The sequence below is a fragment of the Hypanus sabinus genome, chromosome 12 (assembly GCF_030144855.1).
Source record: "Hypanus sabinus isolate sHypSab1 chromosome 12, sHypSab1.hap1, whole genome shotgun sequence".
In the NCBI taxonomy this organism is placed as follows: Eukaryota; Metazoa; Chordata; class Chondrichthyes; order Myliobatiformes; family Dasyatidae; genus Hypanus; species Hypanus sabinus.
This window is the reverse complement of record NC_082717.1, coordinates 20,711,480-20,734,603: the sequence shown is the minus strand read 5'-3', so window position 1 is coordinate 20,734,603 and position 23,124 is coordinate 20,711,480. Positions and strand designations below refer to the sequence as shown.

General features: G+C 38.8%; 1 protein-coding gene across 1 annotated transcript in view; it reads left to right on the top strand.

The window, feature by feature from the left end:
- Positions 1-8,913, top strand: part of yipf4 (Yip1 domain family, member 4) — a 42,520-nt gene extending 33,607 nt beyond the window's left edge. Inside the window, exons 3-6 of the mRNA XM_059985641.1 lie at positions 3,270-3,441; positions 6,493-6,570; positions 6,671-6,784; positions 8,127-8,913. Coding sequence (XP_059841624.1) covers positions 3,270-3,441; positions 6,493-6,570; positions 6,671-6,784; positions 8,127-8,264 — 502 coding nt within the window. The 3' untranslated portion in view covers positions 8,265-8,913. The remainder of the gene's footprint in view (positions 1-3,269; positions 3,442-6,492; positions 6,571-6,670; positions 6,785-8,126) is intronic.
- The last annotated feature ends 14,211 nt before the right edge of the window (positions 8,914-23,124 follow it).

Here is a 23,124-nt window from a genome sequence, read left to right as displayed (position 1 = left end):
AAAGATCCTGACAAAGGTCATAAGAAAATATCAGGGAAAACACCTGCTCTGATTCACACTCCCAAGATAAAAACAAGCACCAGGTAATAGATCAAGAACAAAGTAGACCACATATTAAAGCACATTCCATAATGTGTTCAGAAGAGAGATAGGGTGAGGTTTGCAATTAACTACTCTGAGAACTCTTGTCTCTCCATAGATGCTGCCTCACATGTTGAATATTTTCAGCATTTTTCATTCTTTTTTCCAGATAATCTCCACAAGAATCTTTAACAATGTTAATATGCTTCTCTTCTTCTAATTATCCATAGAACAAGCCTAAGAATCATAACTGAATAGACGTTTATAAATAAATACAAGCAAATCCTAAAACTGAGATTTCAGCAGCTCACTGTACCCTTAAAAAGCAGGCCCATGTTTTCTCCACATTGAACTGTAATGCAAATTGCCTATGCTGGATTGCCAGAATCTTCCATCTAGTGTTGGGTAGTAACAAACTTGAAAAGTTTCAATTAAAGACTACTACTTCTGTATATGACACATGGCAAATTACCATGTTTACTTGATCAATAAAACTCTGATCACAATTTTCAGATCCATTCCATTATTAATCAAGAATGACTAACATTGCACTAGATTTACAACAGAAAGTATGGAGTAGTGAGCAAATAATATAACTTCTGTACTGAGAGAAATAGTTATTACCTTAGAGCTTTTTGAAATCAGAACTAGCAGAAAAAAGAAATAAAACTCTAAAACCAAAGAGGCAACAAAAGGGTGTCTGTGATGGAATTGAGGACAGGAAAGATTACATGCTGAAAGGTCTGAAATTAAATGAAAAAAACCATTTCAGAAATAACACAGTAGATATGGAGAAGATGTGAATTGAAGACAAAGGCAAAATTATTTGCAGAAAAAAGGATTAAAACTGGGAATGTGTGATGCAAAGGCTGAATTTCCTAGTTATCTGAAATTTAGAAAATGCTAAATCATGTGAGATTTGAAGATGAGTTGTTCTTCAAGCTTTTATTGACTCCTCAGGAAAAGTATTGGAGGCAGGTCAGAATAGCAACTGCAAGTGTAAGACAACCAATTAGAATCATACTTGAGACTGAAAAAAAGGTGCCCTGCAAAACAGGTACTCAGCAGTCATTGGAAACCACATGGTGAGGAAGTACAAAGTGTTAAATTGCAAGAAATAAACAGATTGGATTTGCAGAGTATGATGTCTGAACAGTAAGAGGAAGGCAGTAAATGGGGATTTCCAGTAACTACATGGAAAGTATGGGGAAAGGATCTGCTTGACTTACTTTCCTTTTTTTCCTGTTAGCAATTTCAACTATCTTCTATTTTGCTCTCTTTGACTTTTTTTTTGTTGTTAATTAGATGCTGTTAGCAGCCACTATTACAAAGCTCCATTATTCTTAATTTAAATTCTCTTATCTTCCAGTCATCAAAGATTTGCTAAATTTCTGTGATGTATGTGATAGAACACCTAAATCTTACTCCAGCAAGATGGCTGTGCAACTGGCTTCTAAACAAGAAGTGCTCCTGTTTTGCTTAAATGTATATCTAATGATCACAAGATCCTGCAATATGTTAAGAACTCAAAGGAGTTCATTGTTTGCTGGTGGAGATAATGAAGGAGCTGTGTAAGATGGTGCTGCTTGAGTTGATGGAGGCTCACAGTCAAATGGCGAGTGACCATCATGGTCACATTATTTGTGATCGCTAGACTCCTTTGGACATGGCTAATCTGGTACGCTGCAGGGGCAGATGGAGGGGCCAAGGGCCAAGTCCTCAGTTATAGTGAGGGCTCGGCCTGAAGCCACAGTGTCACCTGTTTGCAGCTTGCTTGTTGTGCTTCACCTGGGGGGGGTGGTAATGTGCCCAGAATGGAGTCAGAGTTGCCCTCGTAGGGTTTCGCTCAGCAGAAGAAAAGCTCTGTTGTGGCCGACTGCAGATTTTTTAAGCAACACTCAAGGGACTCGGGTCTGAAGCTGCAGGGTCGCCTGCTTTTCAGCCGCTGAAGGAGAGGTATACAAGCCTTCGCTCTCTACCAGGGGCAGCATAGCACATTTGTGGTGACGTAAGATTTAAAATGGACTGAAGCATCTGGACTATATACATATATATTTGATGGAGTTTTTACTAATATTCTATGTGTTCTTGTATATGCGAGGACTGAGCCTCAAAGCCATGGATTTGTCTTGCAGGAGTCGGGCAGCGGGGAGAGGACTCCTCGCCATGGATTTGCCTAGTGGACAGCAGGGGCCAGTTGATATAATATTTGGGGTGGGGCGGATCCGGGCTCATGCATATGCTGCGCCATTGATATTCTATATGGGTTTTTTGACTTGTATACATCATGCCATGGCTTTGCAGGGTCAGGGTGATGTTGGGGGTGGACTCCTGGACTTATTACATGATTGTGATCTTGTGTGTGCTTACTGTGTGTAACTATTGGTAATGTGTTAAATGGCAATTAAACTTGAATTGAAATCGGTCTGTGCTTTACTCACTTGCAGTCTCCCTTCATTATGATTTGATATTAAATTACATTTGCCAGCATTCTGCCTACTTGCTAACTCCTGCGGTAGAATCATAGTATCTTTTCATCACAATGTGTCTTTCCACTGATTTTTGCATCATGAGCAAATTCAGAAATCTTCCACACTATTCCAGGTCATTAATGTAAATTGTGGGCCATTACCTGATCCCTGTGGTGCACTACTAGTTTACTTCCTTCTACCCTCCAAAGGACCCACTTTTCCAACACTGAGATGGAATCAGATATAGACTCAGTCCATTTAAAAACTGAGTCTATATCGGATTCCAGTTTCTCCAAAGTAGTTGAGCTGCGTATTTTCTCTCATTGAAGGACGTCAGAGAATTAGTTGAGATTTTGAAATTATATCTTAGTTTTATGGTAATCATTGCTAGTGGAATTGTTTAAATTTGTGATTATTAATAAAATGTTAATTTAACACTGTACTTAGATTTGAATATGGGTCTCATGATTATTAATTTGGAACTTCACTATATTGCCCAACTGAGCATTTAGTTGCATGCTGTCTTTATAAAACTAAATAATTTTTATAAACTCATTCTTGTGGTTGCAACAACATATTTAAGTGGTTAGGGGATGCCCTTTTGTGGTCTGGCTCCTGATGGTGTTGGAATCTTTCTTTTTAATAATGAAGCATTTCATACTTGAACTATCTTTTATTAAAATATGTTATAATGTACCTCCTCTCTCAATCATTTAGGGAGGAATTGGACATTGATCTGAAGGATATTTACTACAAAATCCGATGCGTGTTGATGCCAATGCCTTCGCTGGGATTTAATAGGCAGGTCGTGAGAGATAATCCTGACTTCTGGGGCCCACTTGCTGTGGTTCTTTTCTTTTCAATGATTTCACTATATGGACAATTTCGAGTAAGTGTTTTGGAGAGGAGGTAACAGATAAGATGGATGTAAATTTTCTTGATCTGCAAATAATGGGGATATTGATAAGATGGATAAAATGCAGGTGTTTCCTGAGTGGAGGAATTCAAAATAACTGGACAATATATATTATTTGGAACTAAGTATTTTGCAAGTAAAATCTACAAATATATTTTTATTTTATTCTTCCTCCAAAAAACTGTTTATGCTGTTTGAACTGAATTTTCAATACTAATAAATTTCCTGATACATGGGTGTTTAAGTACAAATCTCAATATCCAATTAATGGAAAGAATAGGTGAAATTGCACCCCATCTTTCTTCATAAATGTTTGCTGTTTCTGAAGCTATTTTGTCAGAGGTTATTCCTGAAGCATAATGCACACCATTCAGTAATGGGAGTCTGAGTTAGATATAGATATACCTTGTTAGCACCATAAAAATATGCTATCTGAGTTATTGCAGATTTTGTTGAATCTTTCAGCTGAACAAAGTGATTAATTTCCTATTACCAAAAGACTTCTACCTATAAAAAGCAAGTTGGTAGTATGAAGGGACATGATGCTCTTGCCTGGATGAATGCAGCTGTAATAATTGTCATCCAGCACAAAGCAGTCCATTTGATTGGCAGTTCAGCAGCAGCATTTATAGGTAGATGCTCTTTGACAGCACTTGCAAGACCTGCAGCCTCCACACCCAAGTTCTCCAAGTGGAACACTAATTTTGACACGGACTGCCAAACCTTTGTTACTGGGCAGATGCCGTATCATTCTGACTGTCCACTTGTCCAGCAACCCATTTGACTACTGTTACACCACCATCAAGAACACTTAACGTGCCATCCCACATCTGCGCTTTGGTAAGTCTGATCACCTGGTTGTTCTTCTACTTCCAGTGTAGAGACAGAGACTGAGAACTAGCACCAGTGGTGAAGCCCATGAAGCTATGGACAAGGGAGGCAGAGGCGTGCTACAGGAATGTTTTGAATTGGTGGACTGAGGATTCATAGTCAAATCTAAATTAATATGCCACAGTTGTCACCGACTTCATCAAGACTTATGTGGATATGAGTGTGCCTTCAAGAACATAGTGGACACGCCCAAACCAAAACCTCTTTATGAATCAGGAGATTTGCAGTCTGCTGTGGACTAGAACTGTGGCTTTCAACACCAGTGATCCAGAGCTATACAAGAATTCAGGTTTATAGAAGTCTATTTTAAGAGGAAAAACACAATTTTAATTGAGTTTAGAAGTAGAATCAGTTCTGGAAAGGTTTGCAGGTCATTACTTCCTACAAAGCAAAATTTAACTTGAATGGCTGTGATGCTTCACTCCTCAATTAGCTCAGTGCCTTTTGTGAAGCTTTGAAAGGGAGAATCCCTGCAGCATCTGGTAACCCTGTGGTCTCTGTCTTGGAGGCTGATATCTGAACATCTTTCTAGTGGGTAAACCCTTGCAAGGTGTCAGACTCTGGTGGGTCACTGAAAACTTGTGCCAACCAACTGATGGGATTGTTCAAGGATATCTTCAACCTCTAATTGCTACTGTCAGCTTCTAAAGAGTGTAAGTCATATCAGTGCCTAAGAAGAGCAGGGTGAGTTGCCCAGTTGCACTCACATCTACTCTGATGAAGTGCTTTGAGAAGATGGTCTTGGACCTGGACCTGCTACAATTTGACTATTTCTACAATAGGTCTGCAGTAGATATAATTTCACTGGCTCAAAACCTGGACAATAGAAATACCTACATCAGACTGCTATTATATTGACTATAGCTCAGTGAACAACACCATCAGCTCCTCAGTATAAATCAACCAGCTCTAAAACTTGGGCTTCTCTACCTCCCTTTCCAAATGATTCTTTGATTTCCCCTTCGAGAGACCACAGGCAGTGTGGATTGGAATAACTCTCTTTGCTGACAATTAACACCAGCACGGCTCAAGGATTTGTGCTTAACCCACTGCTCTGCTCACTCTACACCCATAACTGTGTGGCTAGGCACAGCTCAAATGCCATGTATAAGTTTGCTGATGACGCTATTGTTGGCAGATTCTCAGGTGCTGGCAAGGAGGCATACAGGAGTGAGATAGAAATGCTGGTTGAGTGGTGTTACAACAACAAGAGGCTTGCACCCAATATTAGTAAGACTAAGGAATTGAATGTGAACTTCAAGATGGGGAAGTCGAGGGAACAACAACAGTCCTTATCAAGGAATCAGCAGTGTAAAGGGTGAGCAATGCCATGTTTCTGGGTATCAGCATTTCTGAGACTTGTCTTGAGCTCAGCATAGTGATGCAATTACAAAGGCGGCATGAAAAGGGGCTATATTTCATTAGGAGTTCGAGGAGACTTGATATGTCAAGAAGGAATCTAGCAAATGTCTATAGATGTATTGAGAAGAACATTCTAACTGGTTGCATTGCCACCTTGTATGGAGGGACCACTGCATAGGATCGGAAATGGCTGCAGAAAGTTACCAACTCTGCCAACTCCATCTTGGATACTTACCTCCTCAGCATCGAGGAAGTCTTCAAGGGGACATAATCAAATGGCTGATCAAACACATAATCAAGCACATCCCCAGCACTCAGGACATGGTTTCCCAACCTGGGGTCTTCAGACCCCTTGGTTAATGGTAGGGGCCAATGGCACAACGTAGATTGGAAGCCTCTGATTGATATCAAAATACTGCATCCATCATTAAGGACACACAGGACAAGCAGTCTTCTCATTGTTACCATCAAGGAGGAGGTATGGGAGCTTGAAGACACACATTCAACGTTTTAGGAACAGCTTCTTCCCCTCTGCCATCAGATTTCTGAATGGACAATGAATCCATGTATTGTACTTTGCTGCTGCCACAAAACTACAAATTTCACGACGTTTCCCAGTGATATTAGATCTGAATGTGATTCTTCCTAAGAATTTTTGTTCCGTTTCCAATCTTTGTAATCCTTCTTTACATCAATTGTTCAAAAATGTTAAATTGTTAGTAGAATGAAAATGTTGCCTTGAACTGAACATACAGTTGTTATTATTTCTAGGTTGTTTCGTGGATTATAACAATCTGGATATTTGGATCACTAACCATCTTCTTACTGGCTCGTGTTCTTGGTGGTGAGGTAGGAATGCTTAGTGGCTCATTAAGTTTAGGGAATAATTTTAACTGGTTAGGTGCTATTGTCAGTATATCATATGGAATCTGGCTGTCTTGTTTTACAGGTTGCATATGGTCAGGTTCTTGGGGTCATTGGATATTCGCTACTCCCATTGATTGCAATTGTTCCGGTCCTTTTGGTTGTTCGATCTTTTGAGGTTTTATCAACAGTTATAAAGGTAGGTACCTCCAAATGAAAATTATAGCCTTGTTAGTTTAAAAAAAAATGTGATTGTTGTGCAGAAATTTAGCCCAGAGTCTGTGCTCTTCAGTGAACCATGATGATTTGCTATTAAATAATGTCAGTCATTTCCCTGTCAGGGAATAGCACCAAATAATTCCTTGTTATCCATGAGGGAAAGGGGCACAAATATCCAGAAAATCATATATGCCAATAAAAAGTTCCTTACAACCATTACAGCTCCAAATGAAAATGCAATTGCCTTTTTGAAAGAACTTGGTGTGTTGAGCAGCATCAGTAGGAAGTAAAGGGAGGGGAAGAATTGTTGAAATAATGACCCTGTCTCCACTGTAATGTTCTAAAAGCTTTAGCGTGCATTAATATGTATGTTAAATTCTTCAAGTATATAAAAGAAATAATAGCTAACAAACTTATTTCCTTTGTAAGTTGCAAACAATGATTGATTATTGAAATATTAAATTGCATATGTGTATAAAAGCTGCTCTGTAATGAATACAGAAGAAAGTCATTTGGCATGTGCCTGAAAGCTGATCATTGCATTTGTACAAACAGTGGTTGTTTCCTCAGTGGGTACATTAACGTTGATATATTTGAACAGAAATTGAGATGGGGCCTGAGGCTGACCTTGTAAATACACAGATCTGCAGACGGCAAATCTGTGGATAATGATGACAGAGTGCTGTTATTTGTGGATCAGAACTTACATAATCTCTCACTGTGAGGTGTTGTACCTGGCTTAATGGGGTTGTATGGGTTGCAAATATGGCAAAATATGTGCCTGGCCTCCAAAAATATAAAAATTAAATCTTCAGCAGCCAGTTAAATTGCTTGCCTCTATTCAAAAATATTCAAACTTTGAAATACTATTGAAACTACTTAAAGTTGATTATTTTATATTTAAAATCTGAAAATAAAATGTGATTTAACAAATTGCACAGTTCCTCTCCATTGAAATCATTAAAGACTTCTGCCACACCTAGCAGTGGAGATGCTGTAGTAACATCCTGCACCCAGTCCAACTTAATATCGATTCTTCACAAAGTGGCGATGAATTGTCAAAACCTTGCGTTTTGTGGAAAATCCAGCAACAAAGTGTGTAACTTCAGCATATTTTCTTTGATCCTCATGGACTTTAATTTTATTGGAAGCTTCTGATGCTGCACTCAGCATAATATTAGTGGCAGTCAACTGTACTGTCTTTGCAGTCCAGGTGTCTGGACTTAATTGGCATTGAGATCTGGAACTGACTGTGATCCTAACGGGGTCTAAAATGAGCATGATTGAGCAGGTGATTCATACTGACAAATCTTGTTTTTCAGCTGTTTGGTGTATTCTGGGCTGCTTACAGTGCTGCTTCCCTACTGGTTGGAGAAGAATTTAAAACAAAGAAACCTCTTCTTATATACCCAATATTTCTTCTGTATATCTATTTTCTGTCTTTGTATACCGGTGTCTGAGATTCCAAGGATCTGACTGTTCAATAAGGACTGTGACAAGGCAATTGTTTCGGAGGAAGTGCTAATGACTCTACCTAAAGGAGAAAGTGAATTTCTTCCTCTTCAGCAAGTGGTTATTTGGGGTCTAAAAGCTTAGTTCTAAGGTTTAAACACTTTCTGGTGTTTAGCAGCTACATAAATGTGTATTTAATTCGTATTTTAAAGCTGTTTTGGTTTGTCTGGAAATGGCTTCTGAAGGAGAAGGCTGTAATCAATTTCATATGGAATGGAATATGGACAGTGCTGAGTCTCTGTGCCAAAGCATCAAGAAAGATATAACCAAGGAAAAGCATTTCTGACAAATTCTGAAACATTCTAAAGAGAAGAAAAATTAAAGTTAAGGCATTATTATTTTGAAATCGTACTTTTTAAAATGTGCAGTTTTATGAGATTAAAATAAGTGTAATTGATTCTGTAGATACATTTGATCTATTTAATGCAAATGGATGTATTCCAGGCATTTTAAAACTTCAATTTGTGTAGATGAGTTCAAATTCTTAATGAAATTTAAGTTGGGTGCCTTCGCTTGGATTATCTTTAGCTGCTGACTGGCTGTTGTATAGGAAAAAATAGTAACATAAAGCATTTGTAAAATAAACTGCAAATAAGATGTTTGTAGTTATATTTTCTTTAATATTCTTACCTTGATGTATTGGCTATAACTTCAGAATGCACCTTTTTCTTAGTATCGAGGTTATTTGCACAGCACAATTTCATTTGATTTCAAATTATTTTTAAATATTTGATTAAATTTGGGTGGTGGAGTAAATATGTACAATTGAAGAAAATGGCCAAACGTCTTGGATTCTGTGTGAAAATGGATAAATAACTGCTGCAGTATTTAGTTTATTTTCATTCTACTAATTAAGACTTGTATACTCCTGAAATATTTATGAACAAACTTGTTTAATGTTTGGGGTAAGTTAGGAGGCACAACACCATTTCTTTGTTAATGACGATTTAGCACTAAAGAGATCCAATGTTTAAATTCCTGAGGTGCAAAAGTGATGCTCATTGTTAAAATTACTTACAAGTATAGGCCCTCCACAGGTTACAGCAGAATTCCATTCCACTGCTCTCCCCAAGTGCTTGTCATATGTATGTATTGTACAAAAGTCAAACATTCTTAAACTGGGAGGACCTTGCATATTGAAGTAGTGGGTGTGTTTATAAATCTGAATTACAAAAGAAAATGAAGTAATGAAAAAGAACATTTTCTTAAGTCTCTGGTAAGTGACCATTCCAGACTTTTAAATTTTAAGTTATTTAAACAGAAAAATTGCAAAATTAAACTCACATCTATTTTTGATATGCTTTACATTGCAGAGTGGCCTGCTTTAGTGTATTTGATTACATTGAAAATAGGAAATTATAACACAATACAGGCTCTTTGTCCCTTAAAGTTGTACTGACTGCTTAAGAACCATCTAATCCTTCCCACCTACATAACACACCATTTTTTTTATATTATTCAGAGTTTCTTAAATGCCACTAATGTATCTGGCCCCATGGCAGTATGTTCCGCTCATCCACCACTCTCTGTGTAAAGAACCTTTGACATCTTTTCCTTTCTTTTCCTCCAAACACCTTAAAATTATGTCCCCTTGATTATGCACCTTTGTATTAGTCAGAATTGGGTTCACTATCTCTGGCATGTGTCAGGAAATTTGTAGATTTTCAACAGCAGTACATAATAAAAAGTATAAATTACATATATTTGTTAAACTAGGTAGTGCAAAAAGATGGGGGAGAGAATAAAGAAAATGGTGAAATAGTGTGCATGGGTTCAGTGTGAATTCAGAAATCTGATGGCAGAGGGAAGAAGCTGATCCAAAATGTTGCATTTGGGTCTTCAGGCTCCTGTACTTCCTTCCTGATGGTAACAATGAGAAGAGGGTAAGTCCTGGGTGATGGGGGTTATTAATGATGGATGCTGCCTTTTTGATGCATCGCTTTTTGAAGATGTCCCTGATGCTGGGGATTTATTTGATTATGCCTCCTTGTATTAGCAATTTGATAAGATTCATATGATCCTGAAGACAGCAGAAAATCCTCTATGTAGGGAATGAGTTGCTCATAAATTAAGATACAAATGCAGAAAGTGGTTTGGCTTTCAAGAATGATGTAATGATTACAATGTTCTCTTCCATTATGGTTTTCATTTTAAATAATTGCTTGAGTTAGGCTATCCTTCAGTCTATTTGTTCATTTTAATTTCAGAGTTTTTCCCTTTTACGTTTGAACATGTTTTTGTTCTTTAATATTTGTATTATAATTGCAATCCAAATCTGTAATTATTAAGCTCACTGCACATTCATCTTTCTACCAAGATCATCTTGTATTTCACTCCTTTAACAATAGACTTTAATGTAGCTCTTCTGAACAATCTCCACTGTAACCCAGTTGCTCTTTGACTTTGTCTTGTTTTACTTAGATCAGGGGTTCCCAACCTGAGATTCATGGACCCCTTGCTTAATGATATTGGTCCACTGCATAAAAATGATTGGGAACCCCTGCCTCGGATAAATACTCCTTTGCTTTACTACTACATACTGTCCTGCAGTAATTGTATATATTAAAGTTTAAGTTTCTAACTTTAGTTCTTGGGTATTTTGGTACATTTGAATACTTATTCTGCTTTGAGCAAGTGTTTCTCTTTTTCAGATTGTCTGTGGCAGAACATTCCAGAGATTCACTACTCTCTGGTTTTAAAAAAAACCCTCCTTACCTCTGTTCCAAAGGGTCACCCCTCAATTTTGAGACTGTGCCTTCTAGTTCTGGACAGCCTCAGCATAGAAACATCTTCTCCACATCCACCCTATCTAGTCCTTTCAACATTCAGTAGGTTTTAATGAGATTCTCCCCCTGCATTATTTTAAATTCCAGTGAGTACAGGCATAAAGCTGCCAAATGCTCCTTATATGTTAACCCCTTCATTCTTGGAATCATTCTCGTGTACCTCCTGTGGACTGTCCAATGACAACACATCCTTTTCGTGATATGGGGCCCAAAACTGTTGACAACGCTCCGTGTGGCCTGACCAGTGTCTTATAAAACATCAGCTTTCGCTCCTTATTTTTATTGTGTATTTTATTCCCCTTGAAATAAATGCCAACATTGCATTTTCCTTTTTTACCACCAACTCAACCTGTAAATTAACCTCCTGGGAGTCTTGCCCAAGGACTCCCAAGTCCCTCTGCATCTCTAATGTTTGAATTTTCTCTTCATTTAGATAGTAGTCTGCACTTTTATTCCTTTTACCAAAATCTGTTATCCATTTCCCAACACAATTCCATCTACCACATTTTTGTCCATTCTTCCTATTTATCTAAGTCCTTATGCAGTTGCATTGCTTCCTCAGCATTTCCTACCCCTCTACTTATATTTGTATTACCTGCAAACATTGCCACAAAGCCATCAATTCCATTATGTAAATCATTGACAAACAATGTGAAATACTGCCCCGAAGAACAGGCCCAGAAAAGATCTCCTTTATTCCCACTTACTGTCTCCTTCGTGTCAGCCATTACTTTATCTGTGCCAGTATCTTTCTTGTAATGCCAAAGGATTTTATCTTGTTAAGCTGCCTCATGTCTGGCACCTTATCAAATGCCTTTTGAAAACCTAAGTAAATGACATCCACTGCCTCTCCTTTGTCCACCCTGTTTCTTACTACTTAAAGAACTCTAACAGATTTGTCATGCAAGACTTCCCTTTACAGAAACCATGCCAACTTTGACTTAGTTTATCATTAGTCTCCAAGAACTCCCAAATCTCATCTTTTTTAATGGATTCCAACACTTTCCCAACCATTGAGGTTAGGCTAACTGGCCTATGATTTCCTTTTTGCCTTCCTCCCTTCTTAAGCAGTTGAGTGACATTTGCAATTTTCTAGTCCTCCAGAACCATGCCAGAATCGAGTGATTTTTCTATAAAGATTTGATGCTTTGGACTGAGACCCTTCATCAGGGCTGGAAATGAAGGGCAAAGATGCTGAATAAAAAGGTGGGAAGAGGAGGAGGGGGACAACCTGAAATGTGATATGTGAAGCCAAGTGCGTGGGAAAGGTCAAAGGGCTGGAGGTAGGAGAGGAGAGTGGATCATGGGAGAAATGGAAGAAGGAGCGACACCGGGGAGGTGATAGGCAGGTAAGGAGAAAAGGTAAACAGGCAGATTGGGAAATAGAAGAAGAGGGGGAAAAGAAAAAAAATTACCCAAAGGAGAAGTCAATGTTCACACCATCAGGTTCGAGGCTGCCTGGATGGAATATGAGGTGTTACTCCACCTGAGAGTGACCTCATTGTGGCAGAAGGAGAGACCATGGACTGGCATATCAGAATGGGAATGGGGTTCGGAATTAAAATGACTGGCCACTAGGAAATTCTGCTTTTGGCGGATGGAGTGGAGGTGCTCCATAGAGCAGTCCGCTAATTTATGTTGGGTCTCACCAATGTGGGGAGGCTGCATTGGGAATATTGGATACAATAGATGACCCCAAAGATTTGCAGGTGAAGTGTTATCTCAAGTAGAAAGACTGCCTGGGGCCCTGAATGGAGGTGAACGGGCAGGTGTAGCATTTTTGTCACTTGCAGCTATATGTGCCAGGACGAATATTAGTGGGGAGGGACAATGGACAAGGGAATCATGAAAGGAATGATCCCTGTGGAAAGTGGAGAATAGAGGAGAGGTAATGATGTGTTTGGTTGTCCGCTCCCATTGAAGATGCCGGAAGTTGCAGAGAATGATGTATTGGATGTGGAGGCTCATGGAGTGGTAGATAAGGAGAAGATCTCTATTCCTTTTAAGGAAGGGAAGTTACAGTGAGCATGGATGTCCAGGAAATGGAGATGATGTTGGTGAAGGAAGTAAACCCCATTCTTTGAAGGAGGAGGACCTCTCTAATGTCCTTGAAAGGAAGCCCTCATCCTGGGAACAGATGCGGCAAAGTTGAAGGAACTGAGAAGAGAATAGTATTGTTACAGGAGGCAGGATGGGAAGAGGTATACTCAAGATAGCCTTGGGAATTGGTAGGTTTATAAAAGACATCCATAGACAGTTTTTCTCCAGAGACCAAGAGAAGGGAGAGAAGTGTCAGGAAATGGACCAAATGAATTTAAGGGCAAGATGAAAGTTGGAGGCTAAGATGAGCTCAGCATAGGTACATGAAGCAGCACCAATGCAGATGGCTTGAAACATGGACTGTCAACCCACTTTCTCCAAACTCAAGGGGTAGACATGGGCCTGAGCTATGCCTGCCCTTTTCATTGACTACACGGAACAGTTCATTTTTGGATTACGTATGTCTTCAAGAACAATGAAAATATAACAAGACCAAAGAACCTCCTTCCTCTATTCCCTCTCAGATGCACGGTAACTGAAATGTTCCCATGCACATAGCCTTTGCTGCCGCACAGCTAGAATTTTATATAATGTTATATTAAAGAACTGCACAGTTTTCAGGCTGTAATAAATAAATGTTTTTAAAATTCCTGCTCTAAGCAATGGTTGATCCATATAGCTTTTTTTTAAAAGAGGGAACATTAAACAATGTCTTAAAAGATCTCAGCTTATTTGGCAACCAATGTGGTTAGTGGAGACAAAAGGAAAGACAGTTCTTTTTCATGCTGCTAACCCCACTCAATAATGTAAATGCATCACCACAACTACAATGCATCTAATGACCTACCCACTTCTGAAATAAAAGTAGCTCAGGAGAAAACACTGGGGGTAATGATGCTCAATCACTCTTCAGAGAACCTAACACCAGGGTGGTTAAAAATTCACACTTGGCCTTAGTAATAGTTAGTTTCTCTGAAACAGTTATAAGATTGTACTTGTAACCACTTTTAGATGGAAAACATGCCTGCCATCAATAATTAATCGGATGGAGCCAAATATACCTGGCTAAACCAAGTCATAACATATCAGTGTGCTCATAATGGAAAAGGTTGTTCCTCCTTTAGAGTCTCAGACTGCTATCTCATTCTCAACTACAAAAATCTCCATTTCACGTTTAAAAAAAAATTGGCCTACATAGAATATCAAGTGAGAAAAAAAATCTGCCAAAAAATAATTGGATAATTCTGACATCTTCATGCCTTTTGTCATTAAGTTCATTGTTATTTGTTCTGTGAAGATGTGCTATTTTCTGCAGCTGTGCCTATATATGTAAAACCATTTTTTTTTCTGTTGCTAAGCAACAGGTATATCTGCACGAGCTATCTCAGCAGCTTTCAACTTGCCCACTATGTTCTACCGGCATTCCTCTAGGCAGCCTCCATGTTCACTTAACATGCGTATTCTTACAATCACCTCAACGTTCATAGTGGATGAGCATCAACATTGTATGGACACTCTATACGAATGCTTTGGACTAAATTAGTTTATTAATTGTGAATAGTACTGAGATACAGCGAAAAGCTTCTGTTTGCATGCCATCCAAACATAATTTCATAAATACCTACATTGAGGTGGTACAGAAAGGGAAAAATGCAGAATATAACAGTAGTTTAACAAAATGTGCTGGAGGTAGATACAGAGAAAGATCCACGACAAGGTAGAGCCACCTTTATCATACAAGAAGTCTGTTCAAGAGTCTTGTGAGAATAGGATAGAAGTTGCCCTTGATTCTGGTAGTATATGTTCTCAAGCTCTTGTATCTTCTTTCTGAAGGGAGGGAGGAAAAGAGAATGATTGGGGTGGGAGGGGTCCTTGGTTATGTTGCCAGCTTTGCTTGAGACGGAGAAAAGTGTAGACAGAGCCAATGGAGGGGAGGCTAGTTTATGTGATGGATTGGGCTTATTTCATGGCTCTGCAATTTATTGGGGTCTTGGGTGGAGCAATTCCTATACTAAGCTCTGATGAATTTGCATGAGATTCTTTCTATGGTGCATCTGAAAGTTGGTGAGTCATTGGGGACATGTTGAGATCCTTAGGCTCCTGGAAAAACTAGAGATACTGGTGTGCATTCTTGGCCATTGTCAGGATCAGAATCAGATTTAATATTACTAGCATATATCGTGAACCTTACTAACTTTATGGTAGCAGTACAATGAAATACATGATAAATAGAGAAAAAAGTGAGTTACATTAAGTATATACATATATTATCTATTAAATAGTTAAGTTAAAATAAGTACTGCAAAAAGAAATAAAAAGTATTGAAGTAATGTTTATGGGTTTGATGTCCATTTAGAAATCGGATGACAGAGAGGAAAAAGCTGTTCCTGAATCACTGAGTGTGTGCCTTCAGGCTCTGCACCTCCTTCCCAATAGTAACAGTATGAAGAGGGCATGTCCCAGGTGGTGGGGATCCTTAAAGATGGATGCTGCCTTCCTAATGCACTGCTCCTTGAAGACATCTTGGATACTATAGAGGCTAGTACACAGGATGTAGCATTTACAATTTTCTAAGGTTCTTTTACAAGCTTTCTGCAACTTATTTGGATCTTGTGCAGTAGCCCACCCACCCCCATCCCTGCCATACCAGACGGTGATACAGCCAGTCAGAATGCTCTCCATGCTACATTTGTAGAAGTTTTTGAGTGTCTTAGCTACAAACCAAATTTCCTCAAGCTCCTAATGAAATATAGCCGCTGTCTTGTCTTTATAGCTGGATCGATATGTTGCATCCAGGTTAGGTCCTCAGAGATTTTGATACCCAGGAACTTGAAATTGCTCACTCTCTCCACTTCTGATCCCTCTATGAGGATGGGCTTAAGTTCCCTTGTTTTAACCTTTCTGAAGTCCACAATTAGCTCTTTGACTTGCTGACGTTGAGTGCAAGGTTTTTGATTCAACACCACTCAACAAGCTGAAATATCTTGCTCCTGTACGCCCTTTTATAACCATCTGAAATTCTGCCAATGATGGTTATACCATCAGTTATCAACAAATTTATAGATGGCACTCAAGCTCTGCCTAGCCACACAGGTCTTGGGTGTAGAGAGAGTAGAGCAGTAGGCTAAGCACACATTCCAGTGGAACACCGGTGTTGATGTCAGAAAGGTGGATAGACCTATAGACCCCTAGTTCCTGAAGTCAATAATCAGCTCCTTGGTCTTGCTGACACTGAGTAAGAGGTTGTTGTTATGGCAGCACTTAGCCAGGTTTTCAACCTCCCTCCTATATGTTGATTTGTCACCACCTTTGAATTGGCCAATGACAGTGGTGTCATCAGCAAACTTAGATATGTCATTGGACCGTGCCTAGCCACGCGGTCATAAGTGTAAAGCAAATAGAGCAATGGGCTTAAGCACACAGCCTTGTGGTATACTTGTGCTGATGAAGATCATGGAGATCTTGCCAAAGAAGGATCCAAACAAGGAGGTATTGAGACCAGGGTCTAGGAACAGATTGATTACTTTTGAGGGGATGATGGTACTGAATGCTGAGCTGTAGTTGATAAGAGCATCCTGATGTATGCATCGTTGCTGTCCAGAAGAAGAGCCTATGAAATGGCATCTGCTTTGGGCCTGTTCCTCCAGTAGGCGTATAGGAGCCAAGATGCTTCTCAGGCAGGAGTTGATATGTTTCCTGACCAATCCCTCAAAACACTTCACTGTGAATGCAACTTGGAAATGATGCCAGCATACTGCAGAAATAAATAAAATACTTAAAACAACTGGAACCAAAACGCATTCTAACGCCACAAGCGTTCTTTTTATTTTACTTGTGCGCAAGGAAAATAGCATTGTCCTGTCACCCACACTGTTCTGAAGTCTAAACAGAAAACTTATTTTTTTTAAATATAGAATTGGTCTATCAGTTACAGCTATTGACCATTTGGTAAATTGAATTTGTTTGAATTCCTTACTTGCAGCCCAACATCATCGCTACCATTCACAAGTAAGTACCTGAAAATCTGCATTGCTATTTTACAAGCTTCAAGGCTTTGAGAACAGACAGTAACCCTGAAACAGTTCTAAGCATGGTGGACAACAATTTTGGTCACAAAGTAAGTTCAAAGTAATTTTTTTAAATCAAAATATGTACGTCTCCATGTTCAAGCATGAGATTAATTTTCTTGCAGGCATTCACAGTAGAACAAAGAAATGCAATAAAATCAATGAAAAACTACACACGAAGACGGACAACCAATGTACAAAAGACAAACTGTGCAAATACAAAAATAATAATAAATAAATAAAATTGAGAACATGAGTCGCAGAGTCCTTGATCGTGAATCTGTGGGTCTCGTATGGATACAACATGTAACAGGTAACCTCCAAGATGACTATTTTCAAGACTCAGTTACAGGATTCTCCATTCCAGATGCAGGATCAGCCCAGCCTCAGTCACAGAGCTTTTATATAGAGCGTGTGAGTGCGCAGAACTGGAATGGATGCAAATCAGCCTCTTACCCTAGAGATTAACTAAGGGGAGAAAATCACAACTTTACAGCTGAGTAATGATTATGAAAATCTGCAGTAGGCTTGTCAATACTGTCACATTTGATAGGGTTATTGCCAATTAAAAAAAAATCCTAGGAACCTAAATAACAGTACTTGAAATTCCCAACTTTTGTGTTATTACTGCTACTTTGTAATATCTCTATTCTTCAAAATAAAAAAAACGAAGCTACTGGTAAAAACAGAAATTGCCAGAAACACTTTGGCAGTATCTGTTGAAAGAGAAATGTGATATTTTGGAACAGATTTGTACCTAAACATTCAATTATTTCTTATTCAGTGCTGGGCTTCTGACGTGTAAGCAAAAATAGTAGAGGGAAACAAAATATTAAAAGTGGAAAATAAAATCACTGAATAGCAAATGCTGTTTAAAACTGTACCAGAGAATGCACATGTAAGTCAGATTTCATTGTTGGAAGCACTTTAACAGGAGTAAGTGATAAAATAACTATCTTTTATGCATGAGAAGGGTCATTGGTTTTTTTTGTCTTCTCATTTTTCCTGCTCTTCACTCGGAAGCAGAAAACAAATCAGAAATTGGGGAATAGCGAAATCTTAGTTCTTCTGCTAATAATATTCTGCAATGCCTCGGTGAGTAAATGTGTCATCAGCAAACTAAAATATGGTGTTCAAAGTAAATTTATTATCAAAGTACATATAAGTCACCATATATTGCTCTGAGATTTACTTTCTTACAGGCATTTGCAGTAGAACAAAGAAATACAATAGAATTAATGAAACACCACACAAGACCAACAAACAACACGCAAAAGACAAACTGAGCAAACGTAAGGAAAGAAATAAACAACAATAAGAACACGAGTTGTAGGGTCCTTGAAAGTGAGTCTTTAGGTTCAAAGCAACACACGCAAAATGGTGGAGGAACTCAGCAGGCCAGGCAGCATCTGTGGAAAGGAATAAAGAGCTGACATTTTGAACCGAGACCCATCATCAAGACAGAGCGGGGGATAAGCTCATAGTTCTATCGTGCACATTTCCTAATGGTGAGTATGGAAGAGATTTCATTGCCAATCCATACTAACTGGGGTTTGCCAGGGAGGAGATCCAGGATCAAGAAGCTTAGTTTTGTGGAGATGATAGTGTTGAATGCTAAGCTGTAGTCGGTGAAGATGCTACTTGACATATGCATCTTCATTATCCATGAGTTCTGGAGCTGAGTGAAGAAGGAATGACAGGGTGTTTACTGTTAAACTGTTGTGATGGCAAATTACCAGTCTAGTTCATTTCTCAGGCCGGAGTTAATATAGTTCATGACTAACCTCTTGAAGCACTTCTCAGTAGATTTAAGTGCTACTGGATGATAGTCATTGGGACAAGTTACCACAGTCTTCTTGGGACACCAGTATGATTGATGCCTGTGGAAGCGGTGGATACCTTAAAATTCCAAAGCGTTGGTTGAAGTTGTCTATGAATACTCCTCCAAGTTAATTAGCACATCTTCGGTATGCCGTCTTGCCCAGATGACTTCCATGACTCTTGAAGGATGCTCTCATGTCAAACACAGTGAATGAGATCGCAAGATTGTTGTGGGTTGTAGAGATTCATCAAGATGCCTCCATGTTCTGTCAGTCAAAGCAAGCGTAAAAAAGGCATTGAGCTCTTCTGTGAGCAAAACCTCATTACCGGTAATGTTGATTGGTTTTGCTTTGTCATAGGTGATGGTATTCGAGCCCCACCAGAGTTGTCAATCATCCTTCTGTGATTCAAGTTTAGATCAAAATTGCCATTTTGCATGTGAGATGGCTTTCTGGAAGTCCTGCTTACTCTTACTTTCCTGGATCACTAATCCTAAAAGCTACCGATCCAGCCTTCAGTAGATTTCGAATCTCGTTTCATCTACGTGTTCTGGTTGAGGAAGATTGAATGATTTTGTGGTGATATATTTGTCCACTAGTGTCTTTATAAAGTCCATGACAACTGTGGTATACTCATTCAGGTTCTCTGATGAGCCTTTGAACATGGTCTAGTGCCCTGACTTGAAGCAGTTAAGTAGCCTCCTCCTCTGCATCTGTAACCATTTCTTTGTTGTCCTTACCTATGATGTCTTTCTCTCTAGTCTCTGCCCAATATGCAAGTAGGAGGAGGACAGCCAGTTGGTCAGATTTCTTGAAATACAGTCAAGGAAGGAATGGAACAGTTGGCATTCTTGATGGTAGTGTAACAGTGGCTGTGTGTGCTGGGTCCTTTGGTGCTGCTGGTAGCTGGGCAGAGATTTATTTAAACTGGCTTGATTGAAGTCTCTGGCTTCATGTACTGCACAATCCTCTTCTTCTGAGGGCTGTCAAAGTGGAATTAGATCATCATTTCAGGGAAAATAATTTCAAGAGCAAGGCAATGAGACCTTGCAGATGGCTCTAAAGAGCTTGTTGGGCTTGTTGTGCCGAATAGCTACCTTTTGTGTTCTAACTATTGTGATTTATATGATTCTAATTCTGAAAAAAAACATTGACTGGACTGAACAGAAATTTACTGAACTCTTAGTGTTTTATATTCTGTTTTTCACTTATTTGTTTTGTAATTTACACAATTAATTTTTTTTGCCAATTGGTGGTGGAGGGTTTGATGTTTTTCTTTAAATAGGTTCCATGGTTTTCTTTGTTTCATGGCAGTTTGTGGGAAGATGAAACTCAGGGTTGTATACTACTTAAGTACTTTGAATGGTATTGTATGGTCATTTTATTTTAGTAGTGGATTTTTAATCTGCATTGTAATTTGGCAGATGGTTGTCAATTCAATTTAACTTCCCTAATTCATTGCCTGTTACACATGATAAATTACTCTTCAGATTTGTTTAAATAGTTCCAAAATAGCTTTTAATTGAAGGGACAATGGTTGACTTGCTCATAATTTCCATTACGTTCATCACTTTACACAGAAAACCAATAAGTAAAAAACAGCTGAAACAATTCAAATTGTATATCATACGTCACTGATTGTTTTTGCTACAAAAAAAAATCTAGCTATTCTTTTCTAACACACGTAAATGTTGGAAATCCCAAATTATCAGTTAATTTCCATTACTATTAAATTAAAGTTTCCATATAATATCCAAAATATACAAAATGCTTATGAATTCTTAATGTGATAGAAAGTACAATTATTATTTCAGAATTATTTGTTTGATCTACTTTTATCTGGTAACAAAAGAACATAAGAAATAGGAGCAAGAGTAGGCTATCTAGCCTGTTGAGCCTGCTCCACATTCAATAAAATAATGGCTGATCTGACCATGGACTGATCTCCACCTACCTGCTTTTCCCCCATAACCCTATTATGCAAAAATCCAGCCAACTTTGCCTTAAATATATTTACTAAGGTAGCCTCCATTGCTTCATTGTGTAGAGAATTCCACAGATTCACCACTCGTTGGGAAAGGCAATTCCTCCTCATCTCCATCCTAAATTTACTCCTTTGAATCTTGTGGCTATGTCCCCTAGTTCTAGTCTCACCTACCAGTGGAAACAACTTTCCTGTCACTACCTTATCTATCCCTTTCATAATTTTATTTTCCATAAAATCTCCTCTCATTCTTCTGAATTCCAGCAAATACAGTCCCAGCCAACTCGGTCTCTCCTTGTAGTCTAATCCCTCATCACTGGTAATCTGTAATGATAATAATAAGTACTTTATTTCTCACAAATGGGAAATTATTTTGTTATAGCAGCAGTATCTAAAAACACACTTAGCAATAATAATAAATATGATTATTAACTAATAATAAAGTACAGAATAATATATGCAATAATAATTTACCAATGTGCAACAATAATGTACGGAATAATAAAACAGACTATTGTACTATGATGTGTGTTCTCCTGTCACACAGATGAACTGTTGTATATTCTGTAATGATCCTTGTGACAGCAGAGCTGACTGAGTTTTTTCAAAAGGGTAATCCACTGCTTCTCCAGTAGGTAATGGAGAGGATATACCACATTGTCTATGATGGATAACAGTTTGTTTAGTGACCTGCTTTCCACTACTAACTCAAAAGAGTCCAAGTTGTGGGCAAGGATGGGTCCAGCCTTTTTGATGAGTTTATTTAGTCTTTTTGCATCACCAGCACCGATGCAAAAGACGACTGAAAAGACAACAGACTGGTAAAAGATCTCCAACATCCTGCTGCACACATTGAAGGATCTGAACTTCCTTAGAAAATAGTTTGCTCATCCCCTTCTTGTAAACAGCCTTGGAGTTGGTTTTCCAGTCAAGTCCGTTGTTGAGGTGCATACCCAAGTATTTGTACTCCTCCGCCACAACTTCTTTTCTCAGAATGTATACAGGACTTGTCATGGTCCTGTTATTTCTAAAATCAATCACCATCTCCCTTGTTTTGGCCATGTTCAGGAGCAGGTGATTCCTCCTGCACCACCCCACAAACTTGTCTGTCAGTCCTCTGTACTTCGACTCCTGCCCATCTCTGATACACCCACCACTGCAGAGGCATCAGATACAAAGATTCATCATCTTTTCTAAAATGCCAAACAGAAAATAAGTTAGTTTATTGAAAATGGAGTAAAGGATACTTAATGTATTATAATAATGTATACATGAATACTAATTTACTAATCAATCAGTTGGGGTGTCCAGGAAGGGGTACCCCCTCTGGCTATCCTGCTCAATCTGGGGCAGCTTGCTTGCCTTTGGTCCCCAATGGTTACTCAGCTCCCACCTGTGTCCTCAAGCAGCTGTTTGCACCTGACAACAGCTACATCCCAGAACACAACTTCGACAGGCGGTCTAAACCAAGTGAGGGTAGCGGGCAGCCTAGCACCTCAGTGAAATAGGGCCATGCTTCTCCCATGTCAAGCTGACTGGGTGGATGAGATCAACAGTGAGATCCAACGGTTAAGAAGGTAATACTGCAACGCTCCATGGCACAGACATCATGGCCATTCACTGCAGACCAGGAAGACCCCAGTTTGTGATGCTTGTTTGTACCACTGGACCCAGATTTCAGAGGGTGAGAAGTGGAATTACCCCATTTTAAAAACTCCTGCACAGGTTTCCTACATTGGTGGTTGTCCATATGTCCAACAATCAATTCATACTTCCTCTTCAATTCAATCCAAGGTAAACTTTGCAAATTAACATGTGAAAGGAAAACATTTTGTTGCTGTGATCTATAAAAGAAATAAAAAAAAACTCCGAAAGAACATAAATTCTAAAACTTCCATGTTATTCACACGAAATGCTGGAGAGGAACTCAGCAGGTGAGGCAGCTTCTACAGAAATGAATGGTGATAGTGTGACTGAGAATAAAGAAAACAATTAATAGAATTCAACAACACAGCTCAGCTAGAAGTCCACTGTTGAAACTCACATAAAATGTTGGAAGTCAGGCAAGGAGGGGAATAAGCAGTCAATGTTTTGGGCTGAGACCCTTTGAT